Source organism: Vulpes vulpes, chromosome 9 (assembly GCF_048418805.1).
Source record: "Vulpes vulpes isolate BD-2025 chromosome 9, VulVul3, whole genome shotgun sequence".
In the NCBI taxonomy this organism is placed as follows: Eukaryota; Metazoa; Chordata; class Mammalia; order Carnivora; family Canidae; genus Vulpes; species Vulpes vulpes.
Window position 1 is genome coordinate 57892280 of NC_132788.1, and position 16393 is coordinate 57908672.

Consider the following 16393-nt stretch of genomic DNA (forward strand, 5'->3'; position numbering starts at 1 on the left):
AGACCTGATTACATTCTCGGCTCTGATGTCAGTTGCCTGGGGGTCCACGCTGGTCCCTTAACTCTCCTGACCCCCCTCTGGGGGATGGGAAAGTAAAATACAACAGGACAGACTCCACACAGGGCTGTGTGGAAAACCCAATTGCCACCTATCCTGAGTGGCCTTCAAGCCCATCATGAAGGCTCTGGACTCCCCCGCTGAAAGGGCCAGACCCCACCCCTGCCCTGCTGTGTGACTCTGGGAACACCAGGGAACTGTTCAGAGCCTCTGTTTTCTCTGCTGTAAAATGGAAAAACAACTTGGTGAGGGTGGGGGAAGGGCGCAGGCTGTGAGGAGGAGGATCTCACAGTGTGGAAAGGTTTGTAAAATGCAGGTCTGGTGGGAAGCAGGGGGCAGGCTAGGGTCAGGGACCTTGGGGGAGGAAGGAACCTAGAATGCCCAGAGAGGGGCCATGACTTGCCCAGGGTCACACAGCAATCATGGCCATTAGGAGCCTCAGACTATCTGCCTCTCAGGCCACAGAGACAGAGCCCAGAGCACTGAGCCCAGCATCTCCTAAGTTCAGCGTGGATCTGAATCTTTCATGAAGCATCATAAATCTCCCCAGAATGGCTCCTGCCCAAGCCCACAAGCCCTGCCTCACTGCCTCTGCCTCCCTGCAGGGCCTTTTCATTAAATTAAGTGCAGAATCAATGCAATTGCTTTGGATTTTCCCTGAGGGGCCACCAGCCACCTCCCTTCAGGGAGCTTGCAGCACCAGAGCTGCTGCAGGCTGCTCACCCAACCCCTCAAACAAACATTATAGAGCTCTCTAGATGAAATATTTTATAGGATGTCTGATTTAGTGTCTTCGATGCTGACGTGAGTAAGCCCCCACTACATGCCAGCAAAACCTCCTAGTAGCCCCAGGAGGCAGAAGGAGCCTATTTCACATAGGACAGTTCAGAGCAAACACGGGCCTATCAGACCCCCAATTCTGGAGCCCAGTGAGGTGGTGGGGGGACCACTGATGCACAGAGCCTGCTTGTGCTAGGGCAGCTGTCCAAGGGAACAGGCATGAGCCACAGCAAGGAGACAGGTCAGACCCCAAGGAGGCCAGGCAGCAGCCCCAGTGTACTCTGGAGCAAGCCAGTCTCACTTCTTGACCTTCTTCATGAAGAAGGGAGCAGCAATAAGAGTGGCTAGCTCAATGAGGCACCTACTGTGTGCTGGGCATCGCGAAGGTTTCCCATGACCTTCAGAAGAGACCCAGGGGCGCCAGGGTGGCCCAGTTGGTTAAGCATCTGCCTTCGGCTCGGGTCATGATCCCAAGGTCCTGGGATCGAGTCCCACAAGCAGGGAACCCACTTCTTCCTTTCTCTGCCTCCTCCCCCACTCTCTGTCTCTCATGAATAAATAAAATCTTAAAAAAAAAGAAGAAGACACCCACCTGCTGGCCTACCAGTCTCACCCCATTCCACTCTCCTGCTCCACCACCACACTGTGGCCACACCGGCTTCTGCTCCTCAAACATACAGAGAGTGCCCAGGGCCTCTGTCCCTGCTTTTCCTCTGCCTGGAATTCTCCTCTCCCAGATCCTCCCTTGGTTGGTCCCAGCACACATCACCTCCTCCAGGAGGCCCTCCCTGACCACCCATCACCCTCTTTCATCTCATCCCCTTTTCTTGTCTTCTGAGTGGCACTTCTCCCTGTGAACTTGTATTCATTTCTCCACCAGTTTATGGTTTCTCTCCCCTGTACCATGAGGACAAGCACTGTCTTGTTTACTACTGTATCCCAGCACTTAGAACAGTGGCTGGTATATGGTAGGTCATAGTTAAACAACCACAGAAGGAGAGAAGAAAGGAAGGAATCAAGCCACAAAGGGTCTGAGTGCCAGGACCAGGACAAGGGCAAGAGGGAGGCAGCAAATGCCTGGGGCTTGGGCAAGATGATGACAGCCCTCCCCTCCCTTCCCCACTGGAGGTTGGTTCCCTGCATCGAAGGTGCTGGAAGGGAGGGATTAGGGCAGGGGGTGGCTTCCCAGAGGGAGTGGGGAAGCCTGGTGGGATCCAGAGAGGGGGAAATGGCCTGGAACATGAGGAACAGCAACACTCCAGGAGGTTACATGGCCATTAAAAATGACAAGTGTAAGAAATAACATCTGCAGGGGGAAAAAGGCCATGCAGAATGACATCAAGGCTGATGGCGACCACAGGAAAGCTGAGTCTCGCCACAGCCTTGTTTATAACAGCACAATGCTGGAAACAACCCTGATCCCCAAACGTGGGGGAGCAGGTGGATATACTCCATCTGCTACAGACACCCCAGGGGGCATTCTGTAACTGATCCTATAAAACTTAACAAAGAAAAAAACCCCACAAAATGGTATATTCATACGATCTCAACAAAAATAGCGAGGGAAAGAAGACTGGAAGGAGATGCACCAAAGTTGTCTCTGGATGGTGGGTTGATGGAGGATGATTTAACTTTCTTCTTGTTTTTTTATCTTTCTTTCCAGAATGGTCTACATTTAACAATAACTGCATACTTAATCAGAGAGAAAGTAACTTAATATATAAGGATACTCTTGTGGCACCTGGGTGGCTCAATCGATTAAGCATTTGACTCTTGATTTTTGGCTCAGGTCTTGATCTCAGGGTTGTGAGATAGAGCCCAGTATCAGGCTCTACGCTGGACATGAAGTCTACTTGCTCCCTCTCTTTCTGCACCCCCCCTCCCCTGCTTCCACATGCTCTCTCTCTCTCTTTTAAAAAAAAGATTTCATTTATTCATGAGAGACAGAAAGAGGCAGAGACATAAGCAGAGGGAGAAGCAGGCTCCCTATGGGGAGCCCGATGCAGAACTCGATCCCAGGACCCAGGGATCACGCCCTGAGCTGAAGGCAGACCCTCCACCACTGAACCACCCAGGTGCCTCAAATAAAATCTTTTTTAAAGAAAAGGATATTCTTTTTAATGACTGCAAGAGGCCAGGAAAATGTGTACATATCAGTGCTGTATGGAGAAGAAGGGACATTACAATGTTTTTTGTTGTTGTTGTTTTTACTGATAACTCTGTGTTTAATTATTTAAAATATTTCAAACGCCCAATGACCATTTTATGTTTTATTTTTTTTAAATTGGAGATAGAAAAAGGACAAACCATGAAACTGGCCCACAGGAGGGCTGAGAAACAAGTCCTAGCTCAGCCACAAAGTGGGGCGAATCTCTTCTCCTCTCTGGGCCCCCATATCCCCGTCTGTAAAATGGTGTTAACCACCCGTATCCCCCACTGTTGTTGTAGAATCCAATTCTTGAAGGATTTCAAGATCTTTCTTGTGTGCTGGGCATCGCGAAGGTTTCCCGTGCCCAGCACTTAGTAGATACTCAGTAAATGTTGCCCTCTGCCCTCCAATCAAGGGAAATCTCAGCCCAGGATCCCAGGGTCCCTCCAACTACTATAGTCCAACAAGTAGGCAGGGACTGGTCCTCAAATCCTTTTGCTCTTGCACCTCATCTGTATAAAAATGTCTGCGCATTGCCCTGCATATTATTTATGACTTACCCATGTGTTTCCATATCCACGTGTCACTCAATTATAAGTGTACACCAAACTAGAAAAAAACTAAAATGTGATAGAAAACAAACGTAAACTAAAACTCCTAGTATTTTTTTTCCATCTCTTTCTTCAAAAGATGGTCCTGGGTGAGGCACCCCTACCTCACTCTGTGGGGTCCTGGATAGCAGAGACCCCTGAGGTCTCTGTCAGCATATGGTACCAGCAAATGGCCAGCACTCAATCAAGAGTAGTTCAGAGGGACATCTGTGGTTTAGGCTGGCTTATCTTCGAAAGAAACAAAAACAGCGAAAAGAAAACTATACAAGGGATCCCTGGGTGGCGCAGTGGTTTGGCGCCTGCCTTTGGCCCAGGGCGTGATCCTGGAGACCCGGGATCGAATCCCACGTCGGGCTCCCGGTGCATGGAGCCTGCTTCTCCCTCTGCCTGTGTCTCTGCCTCTCTCTCTCTCTGTGTGACTATCATAAATAAATAAAAATTTTAAAAAAAAAGAAAACTACACAAACCAGAGTCTGACCCCTTCAAGTCTGAAGAACCCTGGCCTTCCCTGGGACCTGCACTCTCCCTCTCTCTGGACACAGTCTCCCCACCCAGAAGCTGAGGGAGCTGGACCATGTGGCTTCTGAGGGAGGGGACTCTCCACCATTCTCCAGGCATCATCCCCTTGAGCCCCTTTCCCACTCCCTTGAGGAAGGCAGCCTCTCTTGGGAGGCCGTGAGAGACCATAGAGATTTACAGCCTCCTGGGGCCCAGCCTCACTATAAAATACAGCTCTCCCCACCCTGCCTGTCCACCAGGACTCCTGCCAACCACCGCCAGCTGCCCATGAGCCCCCAGATATAAATCTTGAGGCCCAGCTCCATCAGCACAGAAGGCAAGCGGTAAATTTGAGGCTCCCTGGTCTCTGACAGTGGAGCTTCCTGGGAGAATTCATCTTTCACCCTAGGATAAATTATCCTTGCTGGACTAGAGAGGAAAAGCATTTGATCATACAGTTGAAAAATGGTTGTTCAAAGGGCACCCCTCCATGGGGTTCCCCAGCTGGGCTGCCAGATGCCAGAGCTATCCATCCAGAGGCCTCCAGGGCAGATGCCTCTTGGCAGGTCTCTCACACTCAGCCCCCTAAAATCCACCCCTACCTGCCCCCCAGCTCAGTGAAAGGCACTAGCATACTACCCCCAGGCCAGGAGAAATCCCAGGCAGGAAACTGAGTGTCATCCAGGCCCGGCCCTCCACAGTTGTCCACTGCCACATCTGGCCCATTCTGCTGCCTATGTCCCCCTACTCTGGGCTTGCAGTCTCTGCCCTGTGGAGCAGACAGGCCAGAGGCCAAACCAAAGTCACCATCAGCCCTGGGACCTTGAACAAGCACACCCACCTCAAGGTTTTTTTTTTCTCCTCTTTTGTAAAATTACATGAATCCCAAAGGGGACTAGAAATCTGAACAGCCATTTTGGAGAGCCATGTCGCACCGGGAGCTGAGAATGATCTATTTCTTACCCCCTCGGTCTTATATTGCTCTTCAAAAAGCACAAATGTCTTAATCACTCCTCTTCAGGGACAATATGTCTCATGATAAAAGAGCAAGGTGCAGAAGTACACGACAGTATGCTGCTGTTTGTGTAAAAAGAAGGAAAATTGGGCATAGTGCCAGGAACAGGTGACCGCAGTTCCCGTCGGCAGAAGGGGTGGGGACTTGGCAAATGGGAGCAGAGGTTCCAGAAAGACCACTGATGTGGTTGGAGGTTTTCATCAGAACCACGTAGCCCTGTGTTCCCATGCCAGTCTGCCACTGATGGACAGTTGGTGTATTTCCTTTTCCCCCTCTGCTAACACCGCAGCAAATGTCTCTGTCCATGGTGCCTTATGCATCTGTGCTAGATTTTTTTTTTCTCTAGACTAGAAAATATTTATAGTACTTACACTTAGAAAAGGAATAGTTGGGTCAAAGGGTTTACGAGCTTTCCAAACTGCCAGATAACTTATCAAACTGCCCTCCTATCTGCCTCTCCTTCCTGCACGTCAGCTTCAGCGTCCCCTGTGACCGCACCAACACTATGAATTTTTAAACTTCTCCTTAAAATTGATACTGTGCTATTATTTCTCTGAGAATTTTCCTCACGCTAATAGAATAATCCCATAAAATGTTGAGGTTGGCCGTCTTTCATTCACTTTCTGGCCGTTTGTCTTCCAGTAACATCCTGCTTGAATCCATGATGTTCCTCCTAGACTATCTTTTCTTATTGACTTCTTGACCTTTCTTATTAACTGTGTATATCTTCTTATTGGCAGGAGATCTTGATATACACTGGATATCAGTCTTTACCTGTGATGTATGTTGTAAATACTTTTCCTCCCGATCCGTGGCTTGTCTTGGAACCTTGTGAAAAATGCCTTTAGTCATACATAACTTCTATATTTTTAAGTAGTCCAATTTTTCAATCCTTTCTTTCACAGCATCTACTTTTGTAGCTTCCATTTCCTCTGAGAATGCTGATAACCCGACCTTGCAGGGTTGTTAGGGGGAACAGAGACAATGTGAATAAGGCACCCTGCAAGGCTGAGCAGATGCTCCTAACATGGTCATTTTGGGAGTCTCCCTGCCTCACCTTGCCTTCCATGCCCCAGCAGCCAGCAGAAGCTTCCTAAACGTGCCACCTCTTGCTTAAAACCCCTTCAGCTACTTGATGATGACGAAGTTCAAACTTTATTAGTGAGTAGGTTCAAGATCTCAAAAAGAAATACCACTAAGGCCAAGTAAGTGAGTGAACGCATCGGGGGCCGGACAGGGAGCATGGGAATACACTCCCGGCCCACACGGGACAGCAGAAATGTAAGCCCAGGGTTACCAGGTCCTCTGAAGAAAGCTGCAGATCTATTTATTTTTTTTAAGATTTTATTTATTTACTCATGAGAGACAGAGAAAGAGAGAGAGGCAGAGACACAGGCAGAGGGAGAAGCAGGCTCCACGCAGGGAGCCCGACGCGGGACTCGATCCCAGGTCTCCAGGATCACACCCTGGGCTGAAGGTGGTGCTAAACCACTGAGCCACTCGGGCTGCCCTCTATTTATTTTCTTAATGTCAATCCCACCCTGCCCCCCCAACACACACACACACACACACACACACACACATACACACACACACTCAAGTTTAATGACAACCAATTTCTTTGCACCATTGTCAGGGTCAAGAAAGACCCATTTGTGACCAGGGTGTGGCCATCTCTACCCTCACAATCTCTCCCCAGCCAGAATCGTGCCCACTCCTCCCACACACAGTGCATACAGCTGACGTGCCAGCCAAACTGCACAACTGTGGTCACACCAGGTTTTTCTCAACTCTGTGCTTTTGCACACACTGATCTCTTGGCCGTAAGTGCCCTTCCCTTCCTGGCCACTCACTCGTGCTCTTTCAGGTCAGAGGTCAGTGCCAACTCCCAACCCCAGGGAGAATTCCTGGGTACCTCATTGCTTGTGACTTTTGGAAACAGAACTCCAAAGGAAGCAGCCTGAGGTCAAGGAAAGCACCCTGGTTTGGGAGAAAGAGATTCCTGGGATAGAAATCTGCTTTGCCACTTCCTAGCAGCACATCCTTGGGCAAGTGACTTAACCGCTGTGCCTTGGGTTAACAGCTGTGAGATGGAGACAGTAAGACCTATACATGGTCAGGTTTCCCAGAATATAAAGTGAAAGAGAAGTAGCTGGCACATAGTAGGGGCTTGATAATGAAATTGGAGACTTAAAGAATAAATGAGAAGGAGAATAAATATTTCCTCAGAACGCTTGAACACACAGGCAAGGTGTGGTCCTGCTCAGTGAGTAACTGGGCACTGCCCCCTCACTGTGCCAGTCACCATCCCACTAGTACACCCTACTCCATATAGCTGGCAAAGCCCTCCCCTATCTGTCATCTCTGGATCCTCACAACAGCTCTCCTGGTCATAGAGGTTTGTTTAGATATTGGAATGAGGGGCACCTGGGGGACTCAGTGGGTTAAGCGTCCACCTTTGGCTCAGGTCATGGTCTTGGGATCTTGGGATTGAGCCCTGCATCAAGCTCCCCACTCAGCCTTTCTCTCTCAAATAATTAAATAAAATCTTTCGAAAAGGAATGGAATGAGGTGGGGACTGCATACCAGGCAGGGAGAGGCAGTTCACCTCAGTGGGGAGCCCCGCACACACCAGGAGCTCAGGCCAAGTCCACAGCCCCTCTGAGCCTCAACGTCCCCATTACTAGGCCACTGTGAGTGAAGGATGTGAACATGATCAGTAGAGGGCCCAGTTCACAGTAGATGCTCAGAAAGGTGTGTTCCTCCCCTTTCTTTCTATTTCATGCACCACTCACTTAGTGGACACCAACTGTATGCCAGTGCTGCAGACCTACAGAGGGATAGACAGGGCTGCTGCTCCTGGAGCTCTGTGTATAGTAGAGGAGACAGATGACATGATTGTGCTCCAAAAAGGAAAGGGGCCAGGACAGATACGTGGAGGGAGAGGCTAACACTGCCATGTTGGGAGGAGGAGGACACGGGAAACTGCACATTGGCCTGGCCTGGGGCTGGAACCAGAGGAAACAATACTTTTCTGGGTGGAGGAGCGGGTGGAAGAAGCACTCCAGGCAGAGCGGCAGCCTGAGCAAAGGCTCAGAGGTGGGGCTGAACATGGTCGGCATATGACTAAGGAGGAAAGAAAGGTCACTGCAGCCAGATGGTGAAGGGCCTGGGGTACTAGAGCCCTCCAACTCCAAAGGAGCACCGCTGGACTCCCAAGGTCTTTGTTTGAATCGGTGTTTAACATTTTGCAGTTGGGAGGTGGCATGTAAAACTCTGGGTTTTTTGCTTCTCTAGAAAAATCAGATCTGGGATGCTGAGCCAAAGCTCCTATAAAGTCTACATACAGTCTCTGTCCCCCAGACCCATTTCACTCCCTTTATCCACTAATGTTTACTGAACAACTACCAAGTGCCAGACAATGTACTGGTTACCAGGGATAACATGGAGAATAAGATAGACACACAACCACAGCCCTCATGGCACTTGCATATAGTGAGAGAGAAGGGCAATGAACAAGGATATAACATAAGGTCAGGAAGTGCAAACTCTGGTAAGAAAAAGAAAGCTATGGACTAAAAAGCTGGGAGGGTCAGGGAAGTCCTCTCTAAAGACGAGACAGTTGCATAGATCTAAATGAAGTGAGTGAATTGTGTACATGTAAGATCAACCCAGCAGAGGGAACAGCAAGTGCAAAGGCCCTGAAGCCTTCTTCACTCATCTACTGGGTCACTTGCCTTGCCCCTTGAGGCATGCAAGTGCAAGACCCCTCCTTAAGTAATGGAGCACATGAGGAATTTATAAACGGATGGAAACCACTGCCAAAGGTATGTTTCAGGTAAAATACCTCTGACCAGCGGTGAGAGAGACATGGAGAAATAGAGACACAAATGGAAGACACGGTATGATTTGTTTCCAACAGGAAACAGGATGATTTCTTTTTCCAAAGACAAAGAGGCAGAGGAGGCTCATCATACACGGAACATTAAAACTTAAGCACAGGACAGAGAAACCAAGGGTGGGAGCAAGGAAATCCTCATTTCCTTCCTCACCAGCTGCCTCATCTGCCAAGCCCCACACAGGGGTAGGCAGGAGTAGGGAAAGAGAGACTAAGAAAGCTTCTGCAGCCCTGGAGCTGGTTGCTGTTGTTGCCATGTTTTGTCTCTTCCCAAGCCCACCTGGGCTGCTGCTTTAGAAAGTCAACTGCAAAGGAAACACTTTGGTGGGTTTTGTTTATCGTTTCCCCAATCCCTTCCTCAGCAAAATTAAAGTGTGGATTCCTTGTCCTTTTACCCACAAAGTAGAAGAAAGAGAGAGCATTACTGTTCTAAAGGAGAGGGGAGGGGAAAAAACAGAACTACAATCTCAAACCAACCTTCTTGGCGGGGTGGAGGAGGCAATTCTGCAAACTGACATCACAGTCCATGTCACAGGACATAACCTCTGCCACTCAAAGCTTTATTTGCATTTTTAGAGATAGAGGGAAACGTTGAAAATCAGCTCCAGGGCTGACATCGCAGTTATTAAAACCAAACAAAAGAGCCTTTCCCAAGACTGGCTGGTTCTTCTTAAATTTATCTGGGCCCCCACTACCTGATTTAAGGCAATGAGCAGATGTTTCACAGCAGGAAGTGCATTAGCTCCAGATGCTGCCGCTTTGTTCAAGACGGGCACACACATGCACCGGCAACCACACACACACATGCACGTACTCGCGCGTACACACACACACACACACACACACACACACATACACACAGGACTCGGGGCAATGAACATTCCCAAGCTCCCCTTTTAGCACTTGGCATGCCCGCATGGACCATTTGTAACCTCTGCCTGCAGTTCTGACACAGAGATGAGCAGCGGGAGTGAGTAGCCAATCAGATCCTGCCCCATCGTCTTCCCGTTGTCTCCTAGGTAACCGGCACAGGGACACATCAGCTAGCTGGGTACCACGGACACACACACACACACACACACACACACACACACACACGAGTCCATAATTGCAGGGACACCGGATGTGCCTGTCAGAACTCTAGACAGCTCCCCGGAGCGGCATTCAATGCCTTTGGTCCCTGCCTGTCTGGCAGCCTCAGCCCCTACAGCTTTCCCACCTCCGCTCCTTTACTCATGCCATTCCTCTGCCTGGCGTGCCTCTCCCCACTGCCATCTCCATCACTCCAAACCTTGCTCATCTTCGGAGCCAGCCCAAGTCCTTGGTCAAGACTTCAACAGCTCCCAACACAGAATAATATCCACGCTCCTGCGCCTACAGTGATCTGGCCTTTCATGATCTGGCTCCTCCAGCCTCACTGCTCGTCACTCTCCCTCTCTCTCACTCCTTGCTCTTCCTCCAACAGGTCAAATTGGTCCTCTCCACACTACACCCTGCAGACCAGGGCTTTTCTTGGTACTTGCTGTTACCCCGCCTACTAGCTCTGCCTTCTGCTCTTGGCATGTCTGAGCCTTCCTGCTCTTTAGTCTCAGCTCAAAAGTCACCTTTCAGAGAGGCTTTCCCTGACCACCCTTGGTTAGCCTATCTGGAGAAGTCCCTTCCCCTGGAACTCCCCACAACATTCCCCTCTGCTCTTGTGTTAACCCTCATCTCACTCATGACTCTAGTACTGTCCCATTCCTATTTTTATTTCCTCGCCCCTGTCCCTCCTCCCTAGGACTTGAAGTCTGTTACAGCACGGTCTTTGTCTCATTCATGGCCATATCCTCGGCCCCCAGAACAGGGCCCAATAAATATTTGTTGAATGAATAAAAAGTCATTTCCTCCTCACTGCTTCTGAATTTCCCATCTCTCTAATAAGACGAGATGACTTCTATTAACCCTCCTGGCTCACATTCCAAGAGCCCATTAGAGAGCAGAAAGGACTGGCATAAGGAAGAAAATTAATCAGGCCACACCATGGGAAGGATCTGCCAGTGGAAAGCTGACCTGCCCCGGGCTGTAGCGCCCCCCTCCTGCAAGCAGCCTGCCCACTCGGAATTGCTGCTGCTTTCAACTTCACATTCCCCAAGCACTGGGCACCTTGAACTTTTGTTATCTGATGGTCTGGGGGCAAGGCAAAGCTGAAGCCTGGCTTTCATTTTTTCGATCCCACACAGAGACCAGCAAGAACCTGGAGGTGGTGAGGGGCAGAGGGGAGTCCTCTGGAAGCATTTTACTGCAACGAATACAAGCAAATGTGTCACTGTCTACAGGACCATAAGCATTAAGGTGGAATTACATTACACAAGCCACACATGCACATACGCACACACACACACATAAACTCAGAAGCATCATGAAGTTAGAATCAGAGTTCTCCAATCTCAGTGGCTGCCCGTGTCTCTCTTCAACAGACATGACTACTACTTCCAGTTCCAAAACCTGCAGAGAGATGTGGACAGATGTAATGTGCAAGTGTGTGTGTATGTGTGGGGTGGCATAGCGGGGAGCATAACTCCACTTTTGACCAACCTCCTTGGGTAAGGCCAGATGGTGGAGTCAAGAAGGCACATGGTAGATACAACCCAACTGGGTCCCCCAAACCCTAGGAGTGGAGAGCCTCAAAAGGCGGCTGCTCATCAGCCAGAAATCCACCGAGTCCTGAGTTACTCCACTGACCAACGCACCAATTCATTTCTCCAAATATGAAGTTAAAGCAGAGGTAAAGACCAAGAAAAGAAGAGCAGGATTAGCATTTCTTGAGTACCTACTATATGCTAAGGTTTGTAGTAAAATATCTTAACACTGATTGCTCAAGACCACCCTGCAAGGCTACGCTTCCCACTTTATGGATCGAAAAAACAAAAAACAAAAACGCTGAAGCCCAGAAGAATTAAGTAGTATGCCTAAGGTCACAGAGCTGGCAAATGGAGAGGCTTAAGTCTGGGACATGAGTCTGGTCTTCTTTCCTCAGGGCCTGAAATACTACCACAGAATAAGTAGGTAAGCTGGTTTTATTCAAAATGTCCTTCTCACTAACTCTTCACCGAGGATGTCAGGTCTATAGTCCTGTCTCTGCATCTCTGTCACTCCTGGGCTTAACTGACCTCCTACCATGAGCCTCTTATCAAGCTGGACACATATATCAAAGCCTCTCATTTGAGATCCAGCCCACAGAAACTAATGTTCCTGTGGCCCAGAGAAAGGGATTTTTGTCTTTTTAAAACAGTAATTTCCTGCCAGCGAGGGTGGATGCACCAGCCAGCCACCCTCTGATTTAATGCTGAGCTCAAGGATCAATCTCAAGTCAGATTTTCCAAGGAAAACTTAAATGCTGGGCACCTCCTGGCATTGATGAAGGGAGAAGTGGCCTCCTCGCAAAAGATGTGGCCAGGGGCAGCCAAAAAGACTGTAGAAATCACAAGACCCACATGCCTCATACATGTCACATGTGAAACTCACTGGCACTCACATGCATCTTAAAGATGATGCCCACGTGCCTCTCTCTATGCACACCTCACATACACATATACCACCTACGTGTCTCACCCATGCCCCCCCTCCCATATACACACACAGGCTGGGGAGTGTGATTCAGGAGCAAGAGAGCAACATCCTCTCTCCCAGGACATCACAGCGCCCACTTCTGAGCCTGCTCTGCTATGTGCTATGCCAGGGCCAAGACCTCATTTCACCGCCCTAGGAACCCAGCAGGACACAGGGCTAGGCTCTCCCCTTACAGATACAGAGGTGAGCCTCAGAGGCAGGGAATGACTTACTTGTCCAAGATCACAGAGCTGCCCTGTTTTCTGAAGGGCCAAGCTCAGGCTGAACATTGGTCGTGGGCACCTGGCTCTGCAAGATTTTTTTCTTAGGGGCACTCCTCCAAGATCTCCTCCCTGTTGGTAGCCTTATCCATCTTCCTCCTCCCTCAACCCCAGGGAAGGAAACCCAGGCGCTCTCTGTGCCCTATGGCTGTGCCATCAGTTATCCACTCAGGTTGGAGGAGGAGTGGGAGGTCCGCCCCCTCCGCTGGGCAGAGCTGTCAGCCTGCCAGGGTCTTGGGACATCAGCTAAGGCCCCCTGAGGGTCTAAACAAGACTCTCCACAGGCTCTGCTTCCGGGTCCTGGGAACCTGGGTCCACAGTGGGGTAGAGGTTACAGATCTGACTTAACCCTGGGGCCAGGGCAGGAAGCGCAGGGATGGGCCCTGGCTGTCACCCTCCTCTCCTCCTCTCCCCCTCTCCCATGCCCCACACAGGAGCTTCTGGCTTGGGTTGAAAATGGATCCTTTGCTATGCACTGAGCCGGGCCCACCTTGGGGGGCAGATAGGAAGGGGGGGGGCTGGACACTACCAAAATCTTGCCGGTCACACAGACTCAGGTTCATGCCGCAGCTTTACCATCTACCGGCCGAGTGACCTTGGGCAGGAGGCTTTCTCTCTCTGAGGCTCAGTGTCCTCACCTGTAAAGTGGAAAGAATGACAGCGCCCTGTCGAGAGGGTGGCTGTGAAGGTTAAAGAAGGAGCAGACGGGAGGCTCTCGGTGCCCTAAGCCCGCCACCTCCCCCCCGAGGTGGGCAGAGGAGCTCGGTCTGCCCCGGACTCTCAGGCCCAGCGAGTCCTAACTAGCACCGAACCCGAACTTTCCTCGGCGGTGGCGGGCCCGGGCGGGGCCCTTCTCCTCCTCCCCGCGCCCCCGCGGCTCGGACAACAGGTACGGAGGTGGGGGGCCCCGGCGAGGTGGGGGGCCCGGCGGAGGGGGGGCCCGGCGGAGGGGGGCCCGGCGGAGGGGGGGCCCGGCGGAGGGGGCGGGCCGCAGCGCTGCGGCAGGGCCGGGCGGGGGCCGTGAGGCCGAGCCCCCGCCCGCGCCCCTCCCGCCTCCCGCGTCCCCGCAACTTTGACCAACTGCGGGCCGGGGCGGGCGCGGGTGCTGCGGGGCGCTGCGGGCGTGCGGGGCGCTGCGGGGCCAAGTTGGGTCCCAGCGGCCGCGGCGTCGGCCCCGGAGCCCCGCGCCGCGAGCGCCCGCACATCGCAGCCCCCGCGAACTCGCCGGGAGCCGGGAGGCACGTGGTGCCCGCGCCGGCCGGGCTGGCTCGCGGGGCGGACTCGCGGGGCCGGAGTCGCGGGCGGGTCAGCCTCCTGCGGCCGCGCCGCGCCGGTCCCCGCTCCGCGCTGCGAGCGCCCCCGCGGTCCCCCCCGCGGTCCTCCCGGCCAGGCCCCGCTCCGCTCCGCACCGCGTGTCCTGCGGTGACCCCGCGAGCCTCCGCCTCCCGCAGCCCCGCGCCCCGCGCCCCGCGCCGCGGCGGCTCTCCCCGGCCTGGGCAGCGGCCGCGTCCTACCTTCGTCCGGCAGCCGCTGCAGGCAGAGCGCGAGGTTCCTCCGCCAGCCCCGCATCCCGGCGGCCGCCCTGCGGCCCGGCCCGGCCTCGCCAGCGCGGCCCCGGCCCCGGCCCCGGCCCCGGCCCCGGCCCCGACCCCGCCCCCGCCGGGCCGGGCGGCGCAGCGCAGCGCTGGGGAGGGCCGCGGACCCGGGGCGCGGCGGGCATGGGCGGCCGCCGAGGGTCGGGGTGGCCGGGCGGCCGCCAGGCGCTCCGCTCGGCTCGCGAGCCCGCGGCTGAGCAGCGACGCTCCCCGAGAGCGCGCGCTTTCCCCGGCGCGGGGGGCGGGGCGGGGCGGGGGCGGGGCGGGGGCGGGGCGGGGCGGGGCCGGGGCGGGAGTCAGGCTGCGGGGCGACCCCGCGGGCCCGCGCGCTCTCGCCCCGCCGCGCCCCTCCCGCCCCGCGCTCTCCGAGTCACAGCCTGGTACTCCCGGTCACCGCCAATTAGTCAATGAATGAATGAATGAGGGAAACAATGAATGCGTAAATAAATGGGGGAAGAAGGGAGTGGATGATGAGTGAATAATAAGGTGCAGAGATGAGTGAGAAGATGAGTGGCTGAATGAATGAATGAATGAGTTAGTGAATTGATGAATGAGAAAACTAACGAGTGAAGAAACATGTAAAAAAATGAGCGAATAAATGAATGAGCCGATGAATCAATGAATGAGGGCACCCTGGCCTCAAGCCTGTGAGAAGCATGGGTCCCTCCACAGAAGCCCTCCCCCCCTGCACCTGGGTGGCTCAGTGGTTGAGCGTCTGCCTTTGGCTCAGGTAGTGAGGTTCTAAGGTCTTCCATCCCACATCCGGCTCCCTTGCAGAAGCCTGCTTCTCACCCTGCCTATGTCTCTACCCCTCTCTGTGTGGCTCATGAATAAATAAATAAAATCTTTAAAAAAAAAAAAAAAAAGCCATTACCCCTGTCCTGGAAGGGAGGCCTTTGGATGGCATCTTGCAGAGGAGGCCGGAGAGGCCCAGAGAGGGTGGGGCCTGTCCATGGACACACAGCAAAGGCTGGAGGCCAGCAGCAAGAGGTCTGTCTGTGTGCAGGCCTTGTCTGCTGCACCCAATCAGAGCTTTCCTCCTTCTGCCTGGCAGCGGTTCAGCTCCCCAGGTCTCAGATTCTGGGAAGAACAGCCAGGGGAAGGAGCACTGGAGGGTCCTATCCTCAGAAGTCAGATTCGCCCCCACCATGGGGATGAGGAGGGCGTGGGGATGTGTGGAATCCAGGCAAAGCAGTACTACACTGCCATAAAAAAGGAGGAGGACATTCTTTGGAAGAGGACAAAATGAAGAACAGTGTTTATAATATGGGCAGAAAACAGGAGGGAAGGCTGGACATTCATATTTGCTCAAGTATATCGAACATGGTCTCTAGTGGAAACACTGGCCCCTTCCAGAATGGGAATCATATGGCCAGGGGCAGGTGGGAGAGATTCACTTTTCATTGAATCCCCTTCAGTGCCTCTTGAAATTTTGAACCCTGGAAATAAACAAAAAATAAGCTAAAGATTTTAAATAAATTTTTACAATATTAAAAAAAATCTAGGGATCCTTGGGTGGCACAGCGGTTTGGCGCCTGCCTTTGGCCCAGGGCGCGATCCTGGAGACCCGGGATCGAATCCCACATCGGGCTCCCGGTGCATGGAGCCTGCTTCTCCCTCCGCCTGTGTCTCTGCCTCTCTCTCTCTCTCTCTCGGTGACTATCATAAATAAATAAAAATTAAAAAAAAAAATCTATACCTCAGTAAAAGCTGTTTCCTCCCTGACCAAACGAGTCAGCCTATTTGCCTGGATACCTCTCCTGCATCTAGCTCAGGGAGGGCAAAGGGCTTCATGGTTATCCGCAGAGCAAAATATGAATGTGGTGGTTAGTGCAGATCACCAAACTTCTACCCTTTAAGAGTGTTGGGAGGAAAACAAGCATCCTCTGCTTGGATCCTGGGTTTGTTAATTTTTAGCTCT

General features: G+C 52.4%; 1 protein-coding gene across 11 annotated transcripts in view; it reads right to left on the reverse strand.

Moving 5' to 3' along the window:
- Nucleotides 1-16393, reverse strand: part of GRIP2 (glutamate receptor interacting protein 2) — a 135082-nt gene that overhangs the window by 83083 nt on the left and 35606 nt on the right. For 7 of the 11 annotated variants that reach the window (XR_011994306.1, XR_011994303.1, XM_072720223.1 and 4 more), the window contains exon 1: nucleotides 14392-14511. The exons of 2 other annotated variants lie outside the window; for them this stretch is intronic. Coding sequence is in view for 7 of the 9 variants with exons in the window: in XM_072720223.1 (XP_072576324.1) it covers nucleotides 14392-14446 (55 nt within the window). In the remaining 2 variants the exon portion in view is untranslated. Of the gene's footprint in view, nucleotides 1-13406; nucleotides 13456-14391; nucleotides 14512-16393 lie in introns of those variants that run through there. 2 more of the 11 variants (XM_072720230.1, XM_072720215.1) reach the window with 2 other exon arrangements.